At 19.7% G+C, this 22,296-nt stretch overlaps 5 protein-coding genes across 5 annotated transcripts; 1 reads left to right on the forward strand and 4 right to left on the reverse strand.

Moving 5' to 3' along the window:
• Positions 1-2,304: 2,304 nt before the first annotated feature.
• SRAE_X000147500 (Extracellular ligand-binding receptor domain and GPCR, family 3, C-terminal domain and Periplasmic binding protein-like I domain-containing protein) lies at positions 2,305-6,789 on the reverse strand (the record flags this gene model as incomplete). The annotated part of the gene is made up of 6 exons (XM_024649396.1): positions 2,305-2,373; positions 2,416-2,730; positions 2,773-5,622; positions 5,659-6,108; positions 6,167-6,607; positions 6,655-6,789. The coding sequence occupies 6 exons, from the start codon at positions 6,787-6,789 to the stop codon at positions 2,305-2,307; spliced, it is 4,260 nt and encodes a 1,419-aa protein (XP_024498941.1).
• A 4,442-nt stretch (positions 6,790-11,231) lies between these two features.
• On the reverse strand, positions 11,232-11,737 carry SRAE_X000147600 (Phospholipase A2; the record flags this gene model as incomplete). Its single annotated transcript, XM_024649407.1, has 2 exons — positions 11,232-11,344; positions 11,395-11,737. The coding sequence occupies 2 exons, from the start codon at positions 11,735-11,737 to the stop codon at positions 11,232-11,234; spliced, it is 456 nt and encodes a 151-aa protein (XP_024498942.1).
• Positions 11,738-12,717: 980 nt separating this feature from the next.
• Positions 12,718-15,035, reverse strand: SRAE_X000147700 (Hypothetical protein; the record flags this gene model as incomplete). Its single annotated transcript, XM_024649418.1, has 7 exons — positions 12,718-12,823; positions 13,321-13,403; positions 13,651-13,747; positions 13,788-14,410; positions 14,465-14,703; positions 14,747-14,974; positions 15,014-15,035. 7 exons carry the CDS (start codon positions 15,033-15,035, stop codon positions 12,718-12,720), a joined length of 1,398 nt encoding a protein of 465 aa, XP_024498943.1.
• A 959-nt stretch (positions 15,036-15,994) lies between these two features.
• SRAE_X000147800 (Hypothetical protein) lies at positions 15,995-16,417 on the reverse strand (the record flags this gene model as incomplete). Its single annotated transcript, XM_024649429.1, has 2 exons — positions 15,995-16,277; positions 16,323-16,417. 2 exons carry the CDS (start codon positions 16,415-16,417, stop codon positions 15,995-15,997), a joined length of 378 nt encoding a protein of 125 aa, XP_024498944.1.
• Positions 16,418-18,045: 1,628 nt separating this feature from the next.
• On the forward strand, positions 18,046-22,194 carry SRAE_X000147900 (LP14331p; the record flags this gene model as incomplete). The annotated part of the gene is made up of 4 exons (XM_024649440.1): positions 18,046-18,276; positions 18,361-19,955; positions 19,997-21,846; positions 21,896-22,194. 4 exons carry the CDS (start codon positions 18,046-18,048, stop codon positions 22,192-22,194), a joined length of 3,975 nt encoding a protein of 1,324 aa, XP_024498945.1.
• Positions 22,195-22,296: the final 102 nt, after the last annotated feature.

Here is a 22,296-nt window from a genome sequence, read left to right on the forward strand (position 1 = left end):
AAATTAACTTTACTTTATTAAATTTAAATTTTTAATATGTGGAGAAAAAAGTTTTATTTTTTAACTTATATTTTAAGGTAAAATTATAAATATTCAATTTTAAATTATTAAACTTTAACAAAAATTAGTAAAATATTTTTTTGAACTGGTACTTATTTATGTTATTTGGAAAATTGTTAACAAGAAACAAATTGTCAAATCTATAATAATATAATTAAAAGTATTTTGAAACAGAAAAAAAAAAATTTAAAGTTTATAAAAATGTGAATATTTTTAATTTAATAAATTTTTTTATGTTTGATTTAATTTTGTACCAGATTAACAATATAACATTTACAGAAAAAAATAATAACCTAAAATTTATATATTATTATTATCATTTAAAGAATAATTTATTTTTCATTATACTTCTGTCTCAATTTTATTTTTTAGTACTCTATTTTTTTTAACTTTTTAGAAAATAATTTTTAAACAATGCATTTAATTAGTTAAAATAATTTTTGGTTTTTTATGAACAATAATTGCAAAAAATATTAAATATTTTTTATATTTTAAAATTCATTCAAACTAAAAGATTTATTGAAATTCTTTTTAGCCATTTTTTTTCTTTTCTATAAGGAGTTTTAAAATATTAATCTGCTTCAAAAATTATCATTGTATTGTAAATTTTAATTATGATTTAAAAAAAGAAAAAATAAATGCAATATATTTTCAAAGCAAAATAAATTTTTAATTATTAACGCAATTGTGATTACTACAATTAGATAAACTAGAGAAGTGATCATTAATGATAAATAGATTTATCCTGTAACTAATATTAATCATCTTGCTAAATATCAATTTTAAAATTTTAAAAGTCAAAAATTAATAACAAATATAGAATATTGTTCAATCAAATTTTTTAAAAATACATTTTTTACTTAATTTTATTTATAATTACGCTTTTTTTTTATTAAAAAAGTTGTTATAAAAGAGTTAATTATAAATATCAAAATATTTATCTTTTTTCAAACACTTTTATAATTATCATTTTTTTTTAGAAAATATTAAACTAACAGTTTTTTTAAAAAACTCTTTGACTTCAAATTTTTTTCCAAAAAAACTTGGAAAAATTTACTAGTAGTAAGTAATGGTAAAAAAACGCTTTTGTAAAAATAAATTATATAATAATACGTTTTTTGTAGAATAATAAAAGTTTTCTAAAACCTTATTAAAAAATAATTTTTTAAGACACAATTTAATAAAGTTGTTGAAAATTTTTAAAATTATTTTAAAATATTTTTTTATAATATTTTATATTATATTTACAAAAACTTTCACTTATATTTTTTGATTTAGCAGCTTGTTAAACATATAATGTTACTGTAAAAAAAATGTTCAATAAAAAAAAATTTAAATTATTTTTAAAACTATTCATTATTTATTAGAATGTTAAAAGCAAGCATATATTATTTTTCTTTATGCTTAATATTTTGTACATATATTTAAATCTAAATATTATAATATTTAAAAAATATAATAATTGTATTGAATATTGTTTTTTTATTGTAAAAGTTATATAAAATTTTGAAAAATAATTATATTGAAATAAGAATTTATTATATAAATAAATATTTTAACTATGAAACTAATTAAAATTAGAAATCCTTTATTTTTAAAGTTGTTTATATTTAAATTTATTTTAAATGATGATTAAACAATTATGTTTAAAGTAAAAAGTTTATATATTAATAAACATTTAAAAGTATATAATAAACGAATTTTAAAAATTTTAATTTTTTTTTACATTCTTTTAATTTTCATCCAACACAAATATTAAATTCATTAAACACAAAAAATATATAAAAACATTATGAATATATATTAAAAAAAACATTTTAGTAAATTAAAACATATAGAAATTTTATATTTAATAAAAGAAATTTTTTAAATTCTAAAACAATTTCTTCCAGCATTGCACAATTATTCTATAAAAATTTATAAGCAATTTTAAGTGTATAAAAGTTTTTATATATTTAAATAGATATATACACAATAAAGTTTGTTTTATTTGATAAATTTTAGATAAAAAATTTCAATACTTTTTAAATTAAAATATTTTATTTGTATGATAATTTTTATTATTTATTAACATAATATTATTTTTATCATACTTAAAAAAGTTATAAAATTAAACTATTTCTTATTCATAATATATTTTTATGTCTCAAAATATTGTATGTAATTTTATTATTATTTAATTTAATTTAATTTATTCAAACAGTTCAGATATATAATGTTTAAAAGTACATAAAAATTAAGAAATCAAATTTTTTTAATATTATTTGTTTCAAATTTTTTTTTTCTCATTTGTGTATGAAATATTTGTTTATCCTAAATAAATATAATTATTTATTACAATCATGTAATACTTACAAAATCTTCATCACTTATAATACCGGATGCTGGAGAGTTACTTGATTTTGTTAGATTTGTCATTTTTGTTTCAAAATTAATTGATCGACAACTACCTGTTTCAGAAGATAAAGTAGGTGATCCACTTCTAACATCAAATTCACAATTTTTTTCATATAAATCATTGTCATCATTTTTAGTATTAACAATTGTTTCATTTGGTTGACATTCAACAATTACAGGTTCATATGATAATAATATATAAATTTTTGGTCCAAACATAAATGCTAATAATACAGTTCCACAAAATATTATCTCAAATACAATAACATAATTCTAAAATAATTATATATAAATTTTAATAATGATTTAACAAACCTTATATATATCTGGTACAATAAAATATGTTGTAATCCATCCAATCCATACAATAAAACATACTATTGATGCAGCAAATAACCATTTTGTTTCTTTATAATTTCTTTTAATATTTCTATTTTGTGAATTAATAAATAATGTTAATATTAAAAGAATAATAACATATGAATGTGATAAAATAAATTCACTATGTCCATATGTACATACCATTATACCTGAATCTATATCTATTGATGTAGCATCAATTAATAATGTTGAAGCAAATGGTTCATTAATCCATCGAAGACTTAATGCTAATTGAACACCAACAATAAAAAATAATAATTGCCAATAATTCCAATAACTTATATGTATAACATTTGAAAATCCTAATGTTTCAGCATTTTTTAATTGTGTTGCTTTTGCTATCATAACACCAAAACATAATGTATATGATAATCCATGTGATATCATTCGACATCTACAAATTATATCAGTTGCATCAAAAATAAAAAAATATCCTGTTATATAAAGACCAATAATTCCAATAAGTAATGTTATTCCTAATGATTGATTACCTTTAACAACACGTATATACATTTTAAATATTACTAATCCTAATATTGCTATTGCTAAGAATAGGAAAACTGTATTTATTAATAATATAATATAATTTATTGGATTATGTGACCATATTCCATTTGTTAAATGATCAAAAAATGATGTATATTTACCAACTTTTGATGATGCTATTGTTGGTTCTTGATGCATATACGAATTACTTGAAATCATTGAATGAAATGTTTGTTTTTCATTTAAATTTTGAAATCCATCTTCAATTGTAATATGATTTAATGGTTCTAGTAAAAAATTTGTTGAATCTAAGAAACATTTACAAAGTGGTGGAAGACATTGTGATATATGATGAAATGTACTTTGATATTCATTATTTACATATGTTTTATAAAATATTTGTAAACGTAAACCTGATTCTATTGACCAATTACCTATTTTTTTAAATTCATATCCACCATTTTTAACATCTTCTTTAGGTAAAAATTCATATATTTCAAAATGATCCTCAATTGGTGTATTTAATAAAATTTGAAGTATTTGTTTTCTACCTTTAATTAAAAATTCTTCACAAATACCATTTTTATCATTACAAAGTTGATTATATACAGCATCCATTGTAAAAAGTAATCTTTCCATTCCTCTTGCTAAATAACCTGTTTTAGTCATACGACCTAATTGAGAAACATCTAATAATTCTTCACCTGTACACATTTTTCCTCCATATAAATCTTTATTTTTTTTTAATAATGCACATTGCCATTTTTCTTCAACAATTGTCCAATACCATGATTCAGGTAATGTTAATGGTGTAATCATTTCTAACCATTGTTTAAAATCAGGATAAAGAACATCTTTTGGTTGAATAGAAACAGTACCAATAAAATTTTGTACATTTGTTGGATCATGTAAATAAAAATTATGAGCATCACCAATCATAACATGAACAATATTATTTATTCCATGTCTACTATTACCACCATTTGATCCAAAACCTCTTTTTAAACGACCTGTAAGATATTCAGAAGCATCTTTTGATGTTGTAAACATTAATGTAACATTACTTCCATGTACATATACATTTTCACCCCCATTTGTATTAACATTAATAACTTCAGCTATACAAATACCTCTATCATTTGCCATTCTTTCAAATTGTTTAAAAGCACTTAATGATTCATAATCATTTTCTGATAAAATAACAGAAACAAATTCCCATTTCATTTTTCTTAAGAAACGTAATAATACTAAACCTAAATTTTTATTACTAGGCATTGTTGTAAATATTTTATTAATTGAATTATGTTCACCATCAATAGAAACCATTGGTGCATCATTAGATGAATCAGAAAAATAATGTTGTAAAGCAATTTGATTTTCTCCTGAAACACCTGAAATATATCCAAATGTACTACCAGGAACAATAGTTATATTTCTATTAGCTTGTTCAAAACTATAACATGTTGATTCTGATTGAACGACAAAATTAATAGCTTCTTTACCAGAAGAACATCCATCAGCAATCATTGTTCCAAAATCAATGTGTTTTAATAATTTTAATTGTGGATATCTTTGTCTAAATGTCCATGCTGTATGAACAAATGCCATTGGTAATGATATATCTGTTGTTGTTTTAAGATTTTTACAATTTTCACCATAATGAAAATCAAACATTCCAACAATATATATTGGATAATTTTTAGGTATTGATAAAAAATATCTATCTTCAATTACTTGAACAGTATGTTGACATTTTCCACAATATGATCTATATAATGGACATGTTGATTTAATATCTTTAGAAATTTTATTAAACATTTTATATATCATCCATTTTGAAATTTCACCCATTTGATATTCACAAATTTTATCAAAATTAACTGTATTTTGTGATAATAAAAAATCTGGTCTAACTAAATAACCATCAATTATTTGATCTGACAATAACATAACATTATTTTCATATGGTGATAAATAAAATGATATTGATAAGTCATTTAATTCTATAGGATCATTTGCTCCAAAATTATATTTTAAATTTGTTAGTTCCTTAAATATTATATTTAAACAATCAATTGATGATTTTGCGCATTGTAATTTTAATGAATCATTATTTTCAATTGACTTTGCTAAAGCTGATACACCATATGTCAATAAAATTATATTTTCTAATGTTTCTGTTTGTTCATAAGCATCTTCCATATTTTCAATAGTAAGACTACTACATTTAGGTGAAAAATTTTTAGTTAATTTTTTTTTATTTATTATATTCTTATCATCTAATACACATTTATGAATCTTAAAATATTTATATTATATTTAAAGTAAACTTACTTGTTGTAAATATGAAACTAATAATGCATAAGATTCATAATTATTTTTTACCACTTTTAAAAAATATGATTTAAAATTATCATATTTATTAATTTTTTTTTGTAATATCATTATTTGCAAATTTGATGAATTATCATATAAATAAAAATCATTAGCATTTATTTTTTCACTATCTAATGGTATTGCTATCCATAATTTATTTAATAAAACAATTTCTTCATCATTAATACTTGTTATTAATTCTGATTTTGGTAAAATTGATAAAATTATTTTACTATCTGTTTCTTTAAGTACTTTTTTTAATAATGGATCATTATAAGCAACAACTTCGGCAACATAAATTTTATATTTTTTTAATTGATTTATAACTTTATCTACAGTTTCAATATCATTGTTATCGACAATTGTAACTAGATTTGAGTTTAAAGATGACATTATTTTTGCAAACATCTTTAATATTAAAAATAAACAAATAATTAACATTACTTTTTTTTTTATTAAAACTAACCTCGATAAATGCACTAACTGGTGGTGCAGTTGAAATAATATTTTTTATATTATTATTTATTAATGAATTTAAAGATGCTGTGGAGTAAACCCCAACTGGTAAATTTGTTGTTTTTAAAATATTCCCAAGAGCAATAGAAGCATTAGCATCTTTTGGTGAAATAAGAAAAACAAATTTTTGTGTACCATTATTATTTGTATCTTCACATTCTTTTGGTTCATGGTATCCAATAGAATCAAGAAATCGTAGTGTTTGTGAAATTGTTTCTTTATTCCTTGAACAACTATCACCAGCATAAAAACCAATTTTACAATCACTATTAAGATTATTTTGATTCCAATGGGATAAGGCCCATTGAATTGCGACAATATCTTGAACTGTATCAGATCGTAAAGTTAAACAATCATCTTTATGTAATGGAAATGCTCCACCAATTTGATACTATAAAATTTTATTATTATTTATAAAAAAAAAATTTTAAATATTACCTTATTTTCTTCAGGTGAAATTCTAAATGGATCAAAAACAGAACAAAGGTCTTTCAAATTATCATTATTTGTTATTTCACTATATACAATAGTAAATGTAAATAAAAATATTATAAATGTTTTCAATATTTTCATAACAATCTTATTGATGATTAAAATTATATTTAATAAATTATTAAAATAGATGATTTAGACAATATAGTAGTAAGATTGATTAAAGAAATGCATTAGCCAAATGGCCTCAAATTTTAATCAAGTTTTAAGTTTGTCTGATAAAATATTTTGTTTCCGTTTTACGAAAAGCAGTTAAACATGAACTGAAATAAATATTATTAATTGAAATATATATATATATATATTTATTTATTTATATATTGAGCGTCTCAAAAATACATTTCACACCTCTTATTTTTGTTTTATTAAAAAATACAGAAATATTATTTTACTTATCTTATAGATAATTTATTTCAACATTGATTAATTTATAAATTAAATAAATTGTTTTTAAATAAATAACTAATAAAAAATAAAATTCTTCTTATTATATATAATTTAATTATTTATTTCAACAAAAATTTGAAAAAATATAGTGGAAGCTTATTAAATAATACATATCTAAATTATGTTATCTATTAATTTTTTTACAAAACTTCATTAAAGTATCTATGGCATTTTTATGAATTTTTTAATCAAACAACTTGTCTAAATTATTTATCTTTAGAATTTGTTCTTAATTTTACAAAAGTTAAGTTAAAGTTGATATCAATATATAAAAAATATATCTAAAAGTATATATTAAAATTTTTTCTTAGATTACTTTAAATTATTGTTTTCTATGTAAAAGAAAATTAATTGATAAAAAATTTTATTTATTAATAATATTCTTTTTTTTAAAGTAAAAATATAATATCAAATAAAAAATAAACAAAAAAAAACTATAGTCAACATTCTTTTTGCTTTTCTATAAATTGAAAAGATAGTAATGTATTTTTAAGACTTAGTATATAAATTAAATAAAGATTTTTAACGAGATATTAAATTATTATATTTGAATATATTTTTAAAAGATAACATTATTTAGAAATTAAAAAATGTATATAATAAAAATTATTATTTTGGAAATAGAGTGTAACAAAGATAAAATTTAATATTATTATTAAGAACAGGTAATTTTTTAAATAGAAAACAAATTTTAATGTCCATTTATGTTAACTTTTTATATAACAATATAACTATTATGATAAAATATATTGGTGGGATAAAATAATCTTAGATAAGAAAAAGAATTATAGAAAAGCACGATGATGGGCAAATGAAGAGTAAATATCATTAATTAAGATTCTTACTAACACTTCGTTACACATTAAAGTACAGAGTCTTTATGCACGAACAGTTATGAAAAAGAGAGAAGTAATTTGTTAATAAATATAATACAAAGAATAACCGCTAGAACAGTCACAGGTTTATGTAGTAATAATAAAAAAAAATATTTCAAGTGTACAATAGTAGTTTCAAAGATAACACCAATTAATAATATTCATTCGAGAGATCTACAGATGATGTTTAAACATGATAACAAAAGAGATAATCTTAAAACTAGTGATTTTAAAGATTACAATTTTGTAAATAATAATAAAGCATTATAACAAAAAAAAGTTACATCTGGACATATGTGATCATAATTTCTAAGTTCACATGATATTTAAAGTTATTTTGATTTTAAAAAAAAACTTGTTTTGTTATAATATATCTAGCTTATAAAGTCAAATTTACTTTTAATAATATCAAAAAAATTATTATTCATAATGTTATATAATTTAATAAGATTATAATATAAATATCATTACAAATAAAGTTTAAGATTTTGAAGTTTATAAATATAAAAACTTTTTATTATTATTTTAAAAAAGAGATTATAAACATTAGGAATTTGTATTTAAATTTATATATGATTAATATTGAATAAAAAAAAGTTATTTGATTAAAACCGCTTTATTATATTAAAAATATTACTGATCATAATTTTGACAAAATATTTTTAATGTCATATAAAATATAAATAATTTTTTACTTTATGGATAATTATAATGTTTAAATAAAAGAAGATGGATTTGTTAATACATCTAAACTGGTGTATACGGAAAAAGAAAATATTTTGTTAGTTTTATAAAACAAAAATCGTATGTGTTTTAATGGATGAAAAAAAATCGGTATATTTAAGAATAAAATATCACAAAGTATATATTTTATAATACCAACTCCAAGAAATTTTAAGGTTGAAGATGTATGTGTAATATGTCATTTTATATAATAAAAATAATAGGATAAAATACTACCAAAATTTATATTTTAATTTGTTTCCACTATAATTCACAATAAAAATTTATTTATATAAATAATATATTTAAACAAAAAAAAAGTTATTAGAAAATAACAATATATTTAAAATAATAAAAAGATAACTATATTAAATATTTTTACAATCTACTAATCAAAACCAACATATTAAGAAACTTGCTTTCAAGAAAAAAAAATTGTTATGATTTTATATTTATTAAAAAAAATTATATAATTTTAAATTATATTTATTTAAATATTTTAACCACAAATACAAATTACAAACATATTTATACTATTTACAAGATTACCAATCATATTTTGAAATATAAATAGACTTATAAAAAAATTTTTTTTTTTTCTTATCTATAATAGTTTTTATTCTAGTTTAATAACATGTTTTAATGATGAAATTCATAATTATTTATTACCAACAAAAATATAAAAGAAATAATATTTTTAGTATATCTATGATAATGAAAAAAAAAAATAAAACAAAAAAAAGTAATTAAAAAAGATATATTATTTGGAATAATAGTATTAGAAGTATAAATTATCACATTTAAAAATCTTTTCACTATAATATTTTGTATGTTTTATGTTATTACCTAATTTAATAATAACTTTTATATTAAGATGACAAGAAAATTTTCTTTTTAAATGTTAATCAAATATATATTTAAGAGGAAGAATATTGTTAGCTTTTAATAAATTAAAAATAATTTAATATTTTATTGAAACAAGTTATGAATCTTAAAAATAAAGAATTAACTTAATATTAAAATATTTTAGTTACATAAACTTATTTATACCGTCATTAAATATTATAGTGTTTATAAAATACGATAAGATTAAATGTTAAAATATGAAAAAAAGATAACACTTTTAAGATATTTATAAAGACTATAAATTAGTTTTAAAACCAGATATTACTTGAATTATGTATCGATATACCATATTCAACATAAAATTTATATTTAAAAAAAATTCTTTTTTTTTAGATGAAAAAGAATGGCATATAATAAAAAAAAAATTATTTTATATATATTTGACAATATTTCTAGAAAAAGTATAAAAATTTATGAGACTATACAAAATTTATATAATTTAAAATATTATAAAACAGGTAAAATTTGTAACACATATTGTTTGATTAAAAAGTATTTTTCATCAAAATATATTAAAAAGTAAACAAGTTAAAAGTTATAATAAATAAAAATATAAGTACTTTTATTGATATAGTATAATTTTATGGTGTCAAAATATGAGAATAAAATAATAATTAATAGTAAATAAGATAATTATATTCTAAATTAATATATAGTAACGTGTTAATTAAAAAGTCAATTGGATTTTTTTTTATTAATCAACGACATTTTAAATATTTAACAAAATTATTTTTATTTCCTGACATAGTTCTTAATTTGATTGAAAAAAAAAAATTTATTTTTTCATTAAATAAAAGAATAAATTCTTAAAGCATCCTAATAAAATGATATAACCTTGATTAATCGCAAATAAAAATAATTTATCAATAGTTAATATCTACGTTCAATATAATTTAATAAAATGTTAATTTTCTATATTTTCGTTAAAGTTTTTAAACGGCTTAAATATAAGTCACTAAATAATGACATACAGTGTTTTTAATTGCGACCTTAATTTTTTTAAAGGCATACGTATATTATACCTGAAAATATTTTAGAAAGTAATTTAATAATTTATTCGACAGTTTTAAAATATAATACAAAAGACGACATATATTTTACTATTAAAGTTGGTCAAAAATTTTAATTAATTTTTTATATTGTTTTTAATAAAAGATTATTTTTATACATAATATAATTGTTTTTTTTTTAATATTTGATGAAAAAGAAAATCAAATTTTAGACTTTTAAATAATATTTAAAATGACATTGATGATAAATAAAAATTAAACTATAAATTTGATAATTATTTAAAGATGAGTAGTTTATTTTTGTTGTTTATAAAATTTTTAGTTAAACTATTAAAAGTTAACAATATTCTAAATTAATAAAAATAATTATTTGTTAAAAATAAAATTGCTTTTTGATAAACTTTAATATTTTAATAATTACTTGACATTAAAATAGTTAACTGTATATAAAATTTTTACAAAAATATTTATTTTATTACTTTATAAATGTTTTAATAAAAATGTTGTCAAAAAATTTTTTTTATTTATTAAAAAAAGTGATTATTAAATTTTCTATAAACAATTATAAAGATTTCTTGCAAGAAGGTTTTTTATTTGGTTTTTCATATTTTTTCCAGCACTCAACAACCATTTTATCACATTTACATAATACTTTACCACATCCAGTTAAATCAGCTACATTTTAAAAATATTTATTATTATAAATATAATTTATTATAACTTACGTTTACAATTGGCAACATGATCATTACAATTCCAACTATAATCATCAAGATATTCGTATGGAACATCATAACAAACTTTTCCATATATAGCAGCATCATAACATTTATCATGCATCATACAGCATTCATCAATTCCATCTATTGGTTTTCCTGATCCACCAGCACCACACCAACATCCATAATTATTGTATATGAATGCACTATAACCAAGTTCACATTCTGCCATCATATTTAAATTCCATAAAGCTTTAACACTAACATTAAATACATTATTAGTTTTACAATATTTTACAAATGTAATACCAATAACAAACAATATGACAATAAATTTTTGGTGATTCATTATTTACCAAAACAAAATTCTAAAAATAATAATAATTTTAAAAATATTTAAAGATAACTGATTACAAATATTTTGAATATATATTTTATGTCTAATGATAATGGATTATCTAAAAACTATTATCTTAATACAACAATAGTTATATATATATATATTTTATTACTATTATATAATTTAAGGAGAAAAAAAACAATGATTATGATGTTTTTAAGCATTTAAAATATCAATTTTAATTGACTTACTTTCACAAAGAACGATTAAATTGATATTAAGATAACATTTGCTAAAATGATTAGTTTAATATTATCAATTAAACATATTTCATTGTTTTAAATATATTTTTAAAGATAAGATAAATGTCATAAGTATTCAAATAATGTGATATCTTATATTCTTTAATTATTAGATTATTATTTCTAAGTTAAATCTAATGTGTTACCAGTATCAATTTTAAAGTATTATTTTGAAATAACAACTAAAGTTAAAAAAAAAACTTTATTAAATAAAATAAAGATTAATTAAATAGAAAATATTATATATTAAAAAAATATTTTTATTCATAAATCAAAGAATATAAAAATCTTTTTTAAATTACCTTAGTCTTATTTTTTAATTGACATTTTAAAAAATATATGCACTGATAAAAAACTTAAATTGTTATACATTATTACTTAAAATTTTTTTAAAATAAAAAAAAAATAGTCAAATAATAAAAATTAACTATTTTTATGGTTTTAAAAGATGGCAATAAAATTTCAATGTGAGAAGAGTAATAATTAATGTTTACTTTAATAATATTTTATGACTTATATTTGAACTTCTTATTAAAAGATTAAAAATAGATAAGAAAAATAATTGAAGTAATATTTTTCAAAAAAAAATTGAAAAACATTTTTTATTTTAGGTTTAAAAACAATTTAAAATGTTTCTCAAAATTACAATAATTAACTTTAAATAAAAAAAATGTTTGTTTTAATAATTCATATAAGATATTTTTTTGTTTTATTTTCTTTTTTCTCAAATTGATTTTTAAGTTTTGAGTATTTTTGATTGTCCTTTTTTCTTTCATACTCCGAAAGCATACATCTAAAGAAATAATAAACTTTAGTTAACTCTTAATCAAGTTTTATATATTCTTCTTATTTTAATTTATAATATTTATTTTACCAGTAACTTTAATTAATAAATATATTTTCAAAATATTAATTATCTATCGTCAGGTTTTTATTTTTTGGTACTATTTTTAACTTTGGCTAAAAGTAGTAGCGCAATAAAATAATTACTTTCTCACAACAAAAAAAAATAAATGTGATTTTTATAATATAATTCTAAAAAAAAATTCATATTTATTAAATTCAAGATATGTATATCTTTTTGTATGTAATTTTTATATTTAAAAATAATAAATGTATTATTTTGTAATATCAATTTTACATACTAGTTTAAAATGATATATTTAGTTGCATCACCACTATATGGATAATAGTGTAGTCAACAATATAATAATATGAAAAAAAAAAAATTCTTAAATTACTTTGATTTTTTTGTTTTATGGAGATATATAACTTTCATTAAAATCTAACCTGCGACTTAAATCATCATTAACTTGTATTAATTGAGTTAATGTTGCTTCCATAGAATTGATTGATTTTTGAAGCTCATCAATCTAAAAATATTATTAAATATAAACAAATAACTTTTATATTTAATTGAAAAAATTTTTTTAACATTTGAATTAAGTTAAATTAAAATATAAAGACAAAGGACTTTTGATGTGTATAATATATTTCTTCTCAAAATATCACCATTAATTATAATTTATTTTAGATAAACACATGTAATTTAAAAACAAAGGGACATATAATGGTGAATTAATAATTTTGAGACATAAATTATTTTTGTTGTAAAACAACCTGATCGTTGTTATTTTGAATAATTTTATTGTAATCATCACATTCATGATTATGTTTTGATGTTATATTCTCAAGTTTTGCAATTGCATTATATTCCCTAAATATAAAAATTATCATGAAATTAATAATATATTTACCTTTCTAATAAAGATAAATTATCAACTGTTAATTCTTCATTTAATGCATTTAATTCTTTACATTTCATTGTTAATTGATTACATGTTTCATTTAATTCTTCTTTAAGACATAATCTTTCACCATTTAAATTGTTTATCAAATGTTCAAGTTCACTAAATTTTTTAGATGTACGATCAAGTTCTTTCTTAAACATTTCTTTTTCTCCTATCTCTTTTTGAAGATTTTTTTTTAATACTTTTATTTCTTTTTCAGAATTTTCCATTTTATTTTGCAAATTTTTTAATTTTTCTTCATAATCTTTCTGTTCATTTGCTAATTCTTTAGAAATATCAAGTTCATCTTTATAACTTTTACATTTATCCTCAACTTTCTTTAATTTATTTTTAAGTTCAACAATTTCTTTTTCTAATATTGGACCAATTTTATTTGCCTCAGCTAATTCTTTCCTTTGTGATTCTATAATAGAATCTTTTCCCGTTGAAATTTTTGCTAAATCCAAAAACTGTTGTTCCATTTGAGAATATGATAAATCACATTTATCACAATTATTTTCACAATTATTTTTAATTTCATCATTGTTTTTTGATTTATCATCTCCACTTTCTTTGGATGATTTTTTTATCTAAAAATAAAACAAAAAAAATTTTTTAATTAAATTAATAAAAAAAAAATTAACCATTTTTTTTGAAAGTTTTTTTAATAATGGTTCAATATTATCCAATGAATTTATTGTACTTCTCTCACAATTTATTTTTCCTTTTTCATTTTGTTTAACTTTACTATCAATATTTATATCTCTTTTTTTTAAATTTCCATTTAATGATTCAAACATTTTTTGTACAGCATAAACTGATCTTTCAAATGTTTTTGTGGCATTTTCATAGTTACTATTAATTTCATTATATACTCTTCCTCCTTAAAAAAAAAATAATTCATTAAATAAATATTTTATACCTACCAGATAAATTAGCATAAATTTTTTGTGTTAGCCAATCACCTTTAGGCGGTAAAAATTTTTTTCCATCAAATTTAACAATATTTTTTTTATTTGTTTTAAAATCATAATAATATAAACCACAACAATGAGGAAATGCTGTACGTAATGTTGGTAATAAAACTTCTTCATCAACATCATTCAATTCAATTTCTATTGGTTCCACGTGTATTTGTAAAACTTGACGAGTGACTAAAATATTTATTAAAAATAATTAAATTTAAAACATACTTTTATCAATTTGTGAAGACATCTTACGCTGTTTTATTTTTCTTTTTTTAGAAATAATTTGAACTTTTAGTATGATAAAAGTAAAAATATTTGGAAAAATTTAATTCTTTGAAGTAAGACGTAAATAGAACTATAAAACTAAAAGTAAAATAAATTCAAATTAAAGTTAAGTGAAATGGAAAAATTAAAATAATATTTGCACGCTTTTTTATTTGTAACATTTGACATCAATATTCTTTTTTTTAATTTAAAAATTTGTAGAAAATTTTAGAAAACAACTTAGAAAATTCAAGGACGTATTTGTTTTATATTTTTAACGGTAATAAGCGATATAACTAACTCATATATGTATAAAAACTAAATGTACATTAAAATAAAAAAAAAGTTTAACGAATGACAAATGTGTATAATGAAAATAAAATATATAACAATGTAAAGTCAAAAATTTTATTAAAATGTTAGGGAAATAAAAATATAAAAAGTATAAATTTATAAGTTAATATTGATTACCAAATCAAATAAATACTATTTACCCACAAAATTTTATAATAAATATGACCGAAAATTATATATAAAAATATAGTTAAAAGGGAAAAAAAAATATTCTTTTACCAAAACATTTTGTTTTGGATAAAAAAAAACCATGTGATAAAATAATTTAGTAGAAAAAAAAATATAATTAAAAAATGTGGTAAATTTTATTTTAAAATACTAATATATAAATGTATTTTTATCAAAATCAAATATTATAAATGATAATACTAATATCTTTATTTAAAATTTTATATATATTAATATTCTCATAGATAATATTTAGTTGTTAATGTATTTATTTATAAATAATTTTATACAAAATAATATTACTTAAACATTATCAAAATTTATTTAAAATTTTATATACAAGAATGTAAATTTTTTATATGTATCATATCTTTTTTATATTAATTGGTATTTCATCTGCTAGTATTCTAAATTTATTATTTAATTATCAGTAATTTTTAGCAACATTTTTGTTGAAAATGTTTTATTATCAAATGGTTTTAAAAATGTTATTTGAAGTTGTTTTATTGATAGAAATAAGATAGTTATTGTTGTTATTATTAATAATGGCAAACTAAAAAAAATTGGATAGTATGTCGGTTTTTCGTAACTTTCTTGTTTTATAAATTTATTTTCTTCTTCTTTTTTGCATTTTTCTTTTGGCCAAATTAATATAATAGTTGTTAAAAATATTCCTAGAAGCAAAAAAGGAAGTATAGTTTTTCTTAAAAGTAATTAAATTATTCATCTTAAAAAAATTTATACTTACAATCCACGTTTATAAAATATTATTGATAGTAATAATATAAATAACCATAAAGTTAATATCAAAATAACTCCTATTCCTAAACCAAATAATAACATTTTAAAAAAAAATTAATTTATCATTAATAGATTACATACTTTACCAAATTTGTTATAAAACCCATATAATCAGTTGCTAAGTAACAATTTTTAATATATTTCCTAGTTATTCTTAACAGTTTATCGTTGTTGTATATTTATTTTAAATCTCTTTTCACAGTTGTAAATATAAAAATAATTTCAAAATACTAAATTAAACAATTTTCAACAAAAAGAAATATGTAAAATTATAATAAAACTATATAAACGTTAACAATTATTGTATACACAGACAAATTTAAAGCTAGTTTACTCCTTTTTATAAATCATGTAAATATCTTGATCATACATTACCTCATCTTCAGCTTAAAATAAGTAAAAAACTTTTATTATCAATTCAGGTTATCCTATCAAAAGTTTTCTTTAAATAATTTAAAATACAATTTAGCACAAGTTTAACATAATAAAAATTAATTTAGTTCCAGTAAAGTAATAAATAAGTTTTTTTTTGTTTTTTTTTAAATTAAAAAAATAAATTTTAAAGATTAAATTACATATCTATAAATTTTACTTAAAGTAAAAAAGTTTTTTATAAAAAAATTAAAAGAAAATAAAAACTTTTTGATTTTTAATTCATAAAATTTAAAAAAAAAATGTTTTTTTAAAATTAATTTTGTATTTTAAAAAAACTTATTTATTTTATTTTATAATTATTAACAACATGCAACATATACAATTTGTTTGTTTTTTTTAAAAAAAACAATTAAATTAAATTTTCAAATATTAATATTTAAATGGTATAAACAAAAAAAAATTTTGTTGCAAATAAAATAAAATTTTTTTTTTTAATTTTAAAATTTACATTATTTTTTATAAAGTTAAAAAATTAAAAAAAAAGGTGAAAAAAAGTTTTTCAAATGACACTTTTTGTTTATTTTATTTAAGTTAAATTATAACAAATGTCAAATACCTAATATTTATTATTTATAAAATAATTACTATTATATTACAGTAACAATTATAAATAAATATCAAGAATGATTTTTTGATTATTTTACGTTATAATTATATCAAGAACAAAAATTTACTTAGAAAGCATAAAATAGACAAAAATATTAACTTACATATATTAAATTGTAAGTTTTCAAGTGCAAACAATTCTCATTTACACAAGTTTATGTTAACACAAATTATAAGTTAATCTTAATACAGTGTCTTTTGTATGCTCCAACAACCAGCCCACAATAGAAATTGTAAATAAATGTAATAATATATATAATGATAATTTAGGGTTATTTAATTTAGGTATTCTTATTATATATCCAACATTGTCAAAAAAAAGTTTACTTTATTTATAATTTTTAACTTATTATTTTTTTAAAACAAATTTTATTGGCAAATTTTAATTTAATTATTATATATTGTAAAAATTTTTTTAAATTAATAAAATCATAACTATAAATAATTTATATTTACTAGATAATATTTCAAAATTTTTATTAATTAATAAATAAAAAACATTTTATTTTTTTAAATTTTACCTTTATTCATCAAATATAATTATATATTTATTTTACTTCAGATTTTTTAAATTTTATGCAAATTTGGTTTTTTTTTAATATTCGAAAAAAAACTATTAATTATAAAGTATGACAACAAAAACGGATTCAAAAGTAAAAAATAATCTTAATAATGGAAAGAAAAATGATTTATCTACCGCTTTAGATATGAATAATGTTTTTTTAGATGAAGATGAAGAAGATAAAGGATTTTTATATGAACCATCAATATTTGGTAAAATATTAAACTATCTTTTATGTAATCCAAGTGCAAATATGCCACAAAGAGTTTCAGCTAAGCCAGTTTCTTTATTTGGTCTTGTAAGTTATATTTCATTTTTTTTTTTATAATATTTAATTATTATTATATATAAAAAAAATATTATATTATTAATTTATTTTTAGTTTCGTTATGCTAGTAAATTTGATATAATATTATTAGTTATTGGATTTATTACAACAATTTTATCTGGGTTAGCTCAACCTGTTTTATCAATTATTTCTGGTAGAATTACTAATGCTCTTTTATTGTATCCTCCTACAAGTTGGACATTTCGTATTAAAGCATATGAAAATGTATATATCTTCTTAGGTATTGGAGTTTTTACACTTTTTATTAATTTTGTTCAATTTATGGCATTTTCAACTGTTTGTAATAGAATTGTAGCAAAAATTCGTAAAGAATATCTCAAAAGTATACTTCGACAAAATGCAGGATGGTTTGATAGAACACAAGCTGGTATATTAACAACAAGATTAAATGATAATGTTGATCGTATACGTGAAGGTTTAGGTGACAAATTAGGTTTACTTTTAAGAGGAGCATGGATGTATATTTCAGCAGTTGTTATTGCTTTTTCATATGAATGGAGAACAACTCTTATGATGTTAGGTGTAGCACCAGCAACATGTATTTGTATGGCATTAATGTCTCAATTAATTGGAAATTCAACAATGAATGAACTTATGAATGTTGGAATGGCAGGAGCAGTTGCAGAAGAAACTATTTTAGCAGTTAGAACTGTACAATCATTTAATGGGCAAGAAGAAAGAATAGAAAAATATAAAAAAGCATTATTAGGAGCTGTTAAATATAATATACTTAATGGTTTATGGAGTGGTTTATTTGGTGGATTATTTTTTTTAATTCTTATTACTTATTTAGGATGTGGTATGTGTTATGGTGGTTATCTTTTAAGTGTTGGAATTTATGGAACACCAGGTGATGTTTTTATTGTTGTTATGTCTATGCTTCTTGGTGCATATTTTCTTGGTTTAATATCTCCACATTTAATGGTTTTATTAAATGCTCGTGTTGCTGCAGCAGATCTTTATAATACAATTAATAGAGTACCACCAATTGATTGTTATAGTGATAAAGGAAAAATTTTAGAAAATGTTAAAGGAAAAGTAGAATTTAAAAATGTTCATTTTAGATATCCAACAAGAAAAGAACAAAAAATTTTGCATGGAATTAATTTTACTGTTAGTCCAGGACAAACTGTTGCATTAGTTGGGCATAGTGGATGTGGTAAATCAACAAGTGTTGGATTACTTACACGTTTATATGAACCAGAAGAAGGATCTGTAACAATTGATGGTGTTGATGTACGTGATTTAAATATTAATTGGTTAAGAAATATTGTTGGTATTGTACAACAAGAACCAATTCTTTTTAGTGATACTTTAGCTGAAAATTTAAGAATGGGTAATTCTAATATTACACATGAAGAAATGATTAAAGTATGTAAAATGGCTAATGCTCATGAATTTATTGAAAATTTACCAAATAAATATGAAACACTTATTGGAGAGGGTGGTGTTCAATTATCTGGTGGACAAAAACAAAGAATTGCTATTGCTAGAACATTAGCAAGAGATCCAAAAATATTATTACTTGATGAAGCTACTAGTGCTTTAGATACACAATCAGAATCAATTGTACAATCTGCATTAAATAATGCTGCTAAAGGAAGAAGTACAATTGTAATTGCTCATAGGTAACTTTTTATTATTATTATAATTATAATTAATATTTTAGATTATCAACTATTAAAACAGCTGATAAAATTATTGTATTTGATAAAGGAAATATTATTGAACAAGGAAGTCATGATGAATTAGTAAAATTAGATGGAAAATATGCTCAATTAGTAAAAGCACAACAATTTACAAATGAAGAAGATAACGATAATAAAAGTATAAATGATGATATATCATATACTCATAGAGCAGAACCTATTACATACAATTATAAAGATTCTGAAAGATCAAGTATTTCATCATATCGATCAAGTATTAGAAGTGGTAGAGATGCATTTATACGTGCTGATGAAAATAATCAAAGTTTTAGAATACAAAATTCTTTAATATTTGATATGGTTGCAACTGATCCTCAATATGCTTTAAATGCTATTAATGAACTTGAAGAACTTGATGATACACAAAAAGATAATTCAGCTAATATATTAACAGTATATAAAAATGCTGATGGTTATTATGGTTTATTAATAATTGGTTTAGGTATTGCTATTATTCGTGGAATGGAACTTCCTGCATTAGGATTATTATTTACACATGTTTTTAGATTATTTCAAGGAAATTATGATGGTTATATGGTTGGTCAATTAGCAATAACAATTGCTTATTTTGCAGCAGTTGGTTGTGGTACTTTTATATCACAATTATTATCATCTGTTATATATGCATATACTTCAGGATATTTAACATTAAAATATCGTGTTATGGCATTTAGTAATATTCTTTATCAAGATGCTAGTTTTTTTGATAAAAAAGTAAATTCACCAGGTGAATTAATTACTCGTTTAGCAGCTGATGTACCAAACATTCGTGCTGTACTTGATGGTAGAATGTTACAAATTTTATATGGTATTACATCTATAATTACATGTATAATTCTTTCATATATATATTCATGGCAAGTATCAACACTTGGTACAGGTTTAATTATAATTCTTGGTGCATCACAAATAATACTTTCATTACTTATTCAAAAAAAGACAAGAGAGTTAATGATTCATGATGAAGCTGGTAAAATTTCAATTGAAGCAATCGAAAATGTTAAAACAGTTCAATTATTAACAAGATCTGAACATTTTTGTAATATATATAATAAAGCTGTTGTTTTAAAGAAAGCTAATGAATTCCAACGTTCTAAATTAGAAGCAATAAATTTTGCTTTATCACAATCATTTCAATATTTTATTCTTACTGTTGTTTATGCAATTGGTATTCATGTTATATATTTAGGCCACAAAGCACCACAAGATGTTTTTCAAGGTGTTATATTTATGCTTCTTGGTTCTGTTGCTGTTATGAATGCTGCTTCATATTTTCCAGAAATTGTAAAAGCAAATACATCTGCAAAAACATTATTTAAAATTATTAATGCAAAACCATTAACTGGTGATCATATGGCTGGTGAGAAACATGAAATTAGAGGAAATATAATGTTTGATAACATTAAATTTACATATCCTGCAAGAAAAAATCAAATTGTTATGGATGGTTTACATTTTAGTATACAAAAAGGACAAACAGTTGCATTAGTTGGTCCATCTGGTTCTGGTAAAAGTACAACTATTTCAATGTTAGAACGTTTTTATGATCCATCTAGTGGTGCTGTAAGATTTGATGGTAAAGATCTTAAAACATTATCACTTTATTATTTGAGAACACAAATGGCATTAGTTGGACAGGAACCACGATTATTTTCTGGTACAATAAAAGAAAATATTTGTTTTGGTTTAAAAAATGTTTCACAAGAAAAAATAGATGATGCATTAGAATTATCTAATTCTAAGAATTTTATTAGTTTATTACCAGATGGAATTAATACAGAAGTTGGTGAAAAAGGTTCAAAATTATCAGGTAAATATATATTTATATAAACCAAAAATTAATAATTTTATTTATTTAGGAGGTCAAAAACAAAGAATTGCTATTGCAAGAGCACTTGTTCGTGATCCAAAAATTTTATTACTTGATGAAGCAACATCAGCTCTTGATTCTGAATCTGAAAGAGCTGTTCAAGATGCTTTAGATAAAGCTAGATTAAATCGTACTTGTGTAACTATTGCACATAGATTATCATCAATTCAAAATTCTGATGTTATTGTTTATATTGCTGAAGGACAAGTTAAAGAATTTGGTACACATAATCAATTGGTTGCTAAAAAAGGTTTATATTGGAATCTTATACAACAACAAAGTTTATAATGATAAATAGCGCAAATTTTTGCATCCATATTTTTAGAAATATTATTCTTTCTTGTCTTGTATATAATTTTAAAAAAAGTAAATAAATTTTTCACTCACTCT

The sequence above is a fragment of the Strongyloides ratti genome, scaffold srae_chrx_scaffold0000002 (genome assembly GCF_001040885.1).
Source record: "Strongyloides ratti genome assembly S_ratti_ED321, scaffold srae_chrx_scaffold0000002".
Lineage (NCBI taxonomy): Eukaryota > Metazoa > Nematoda > Chromadorea > Rhabditida > Strongyloididae > Strongyloides > Strongyloides ratti.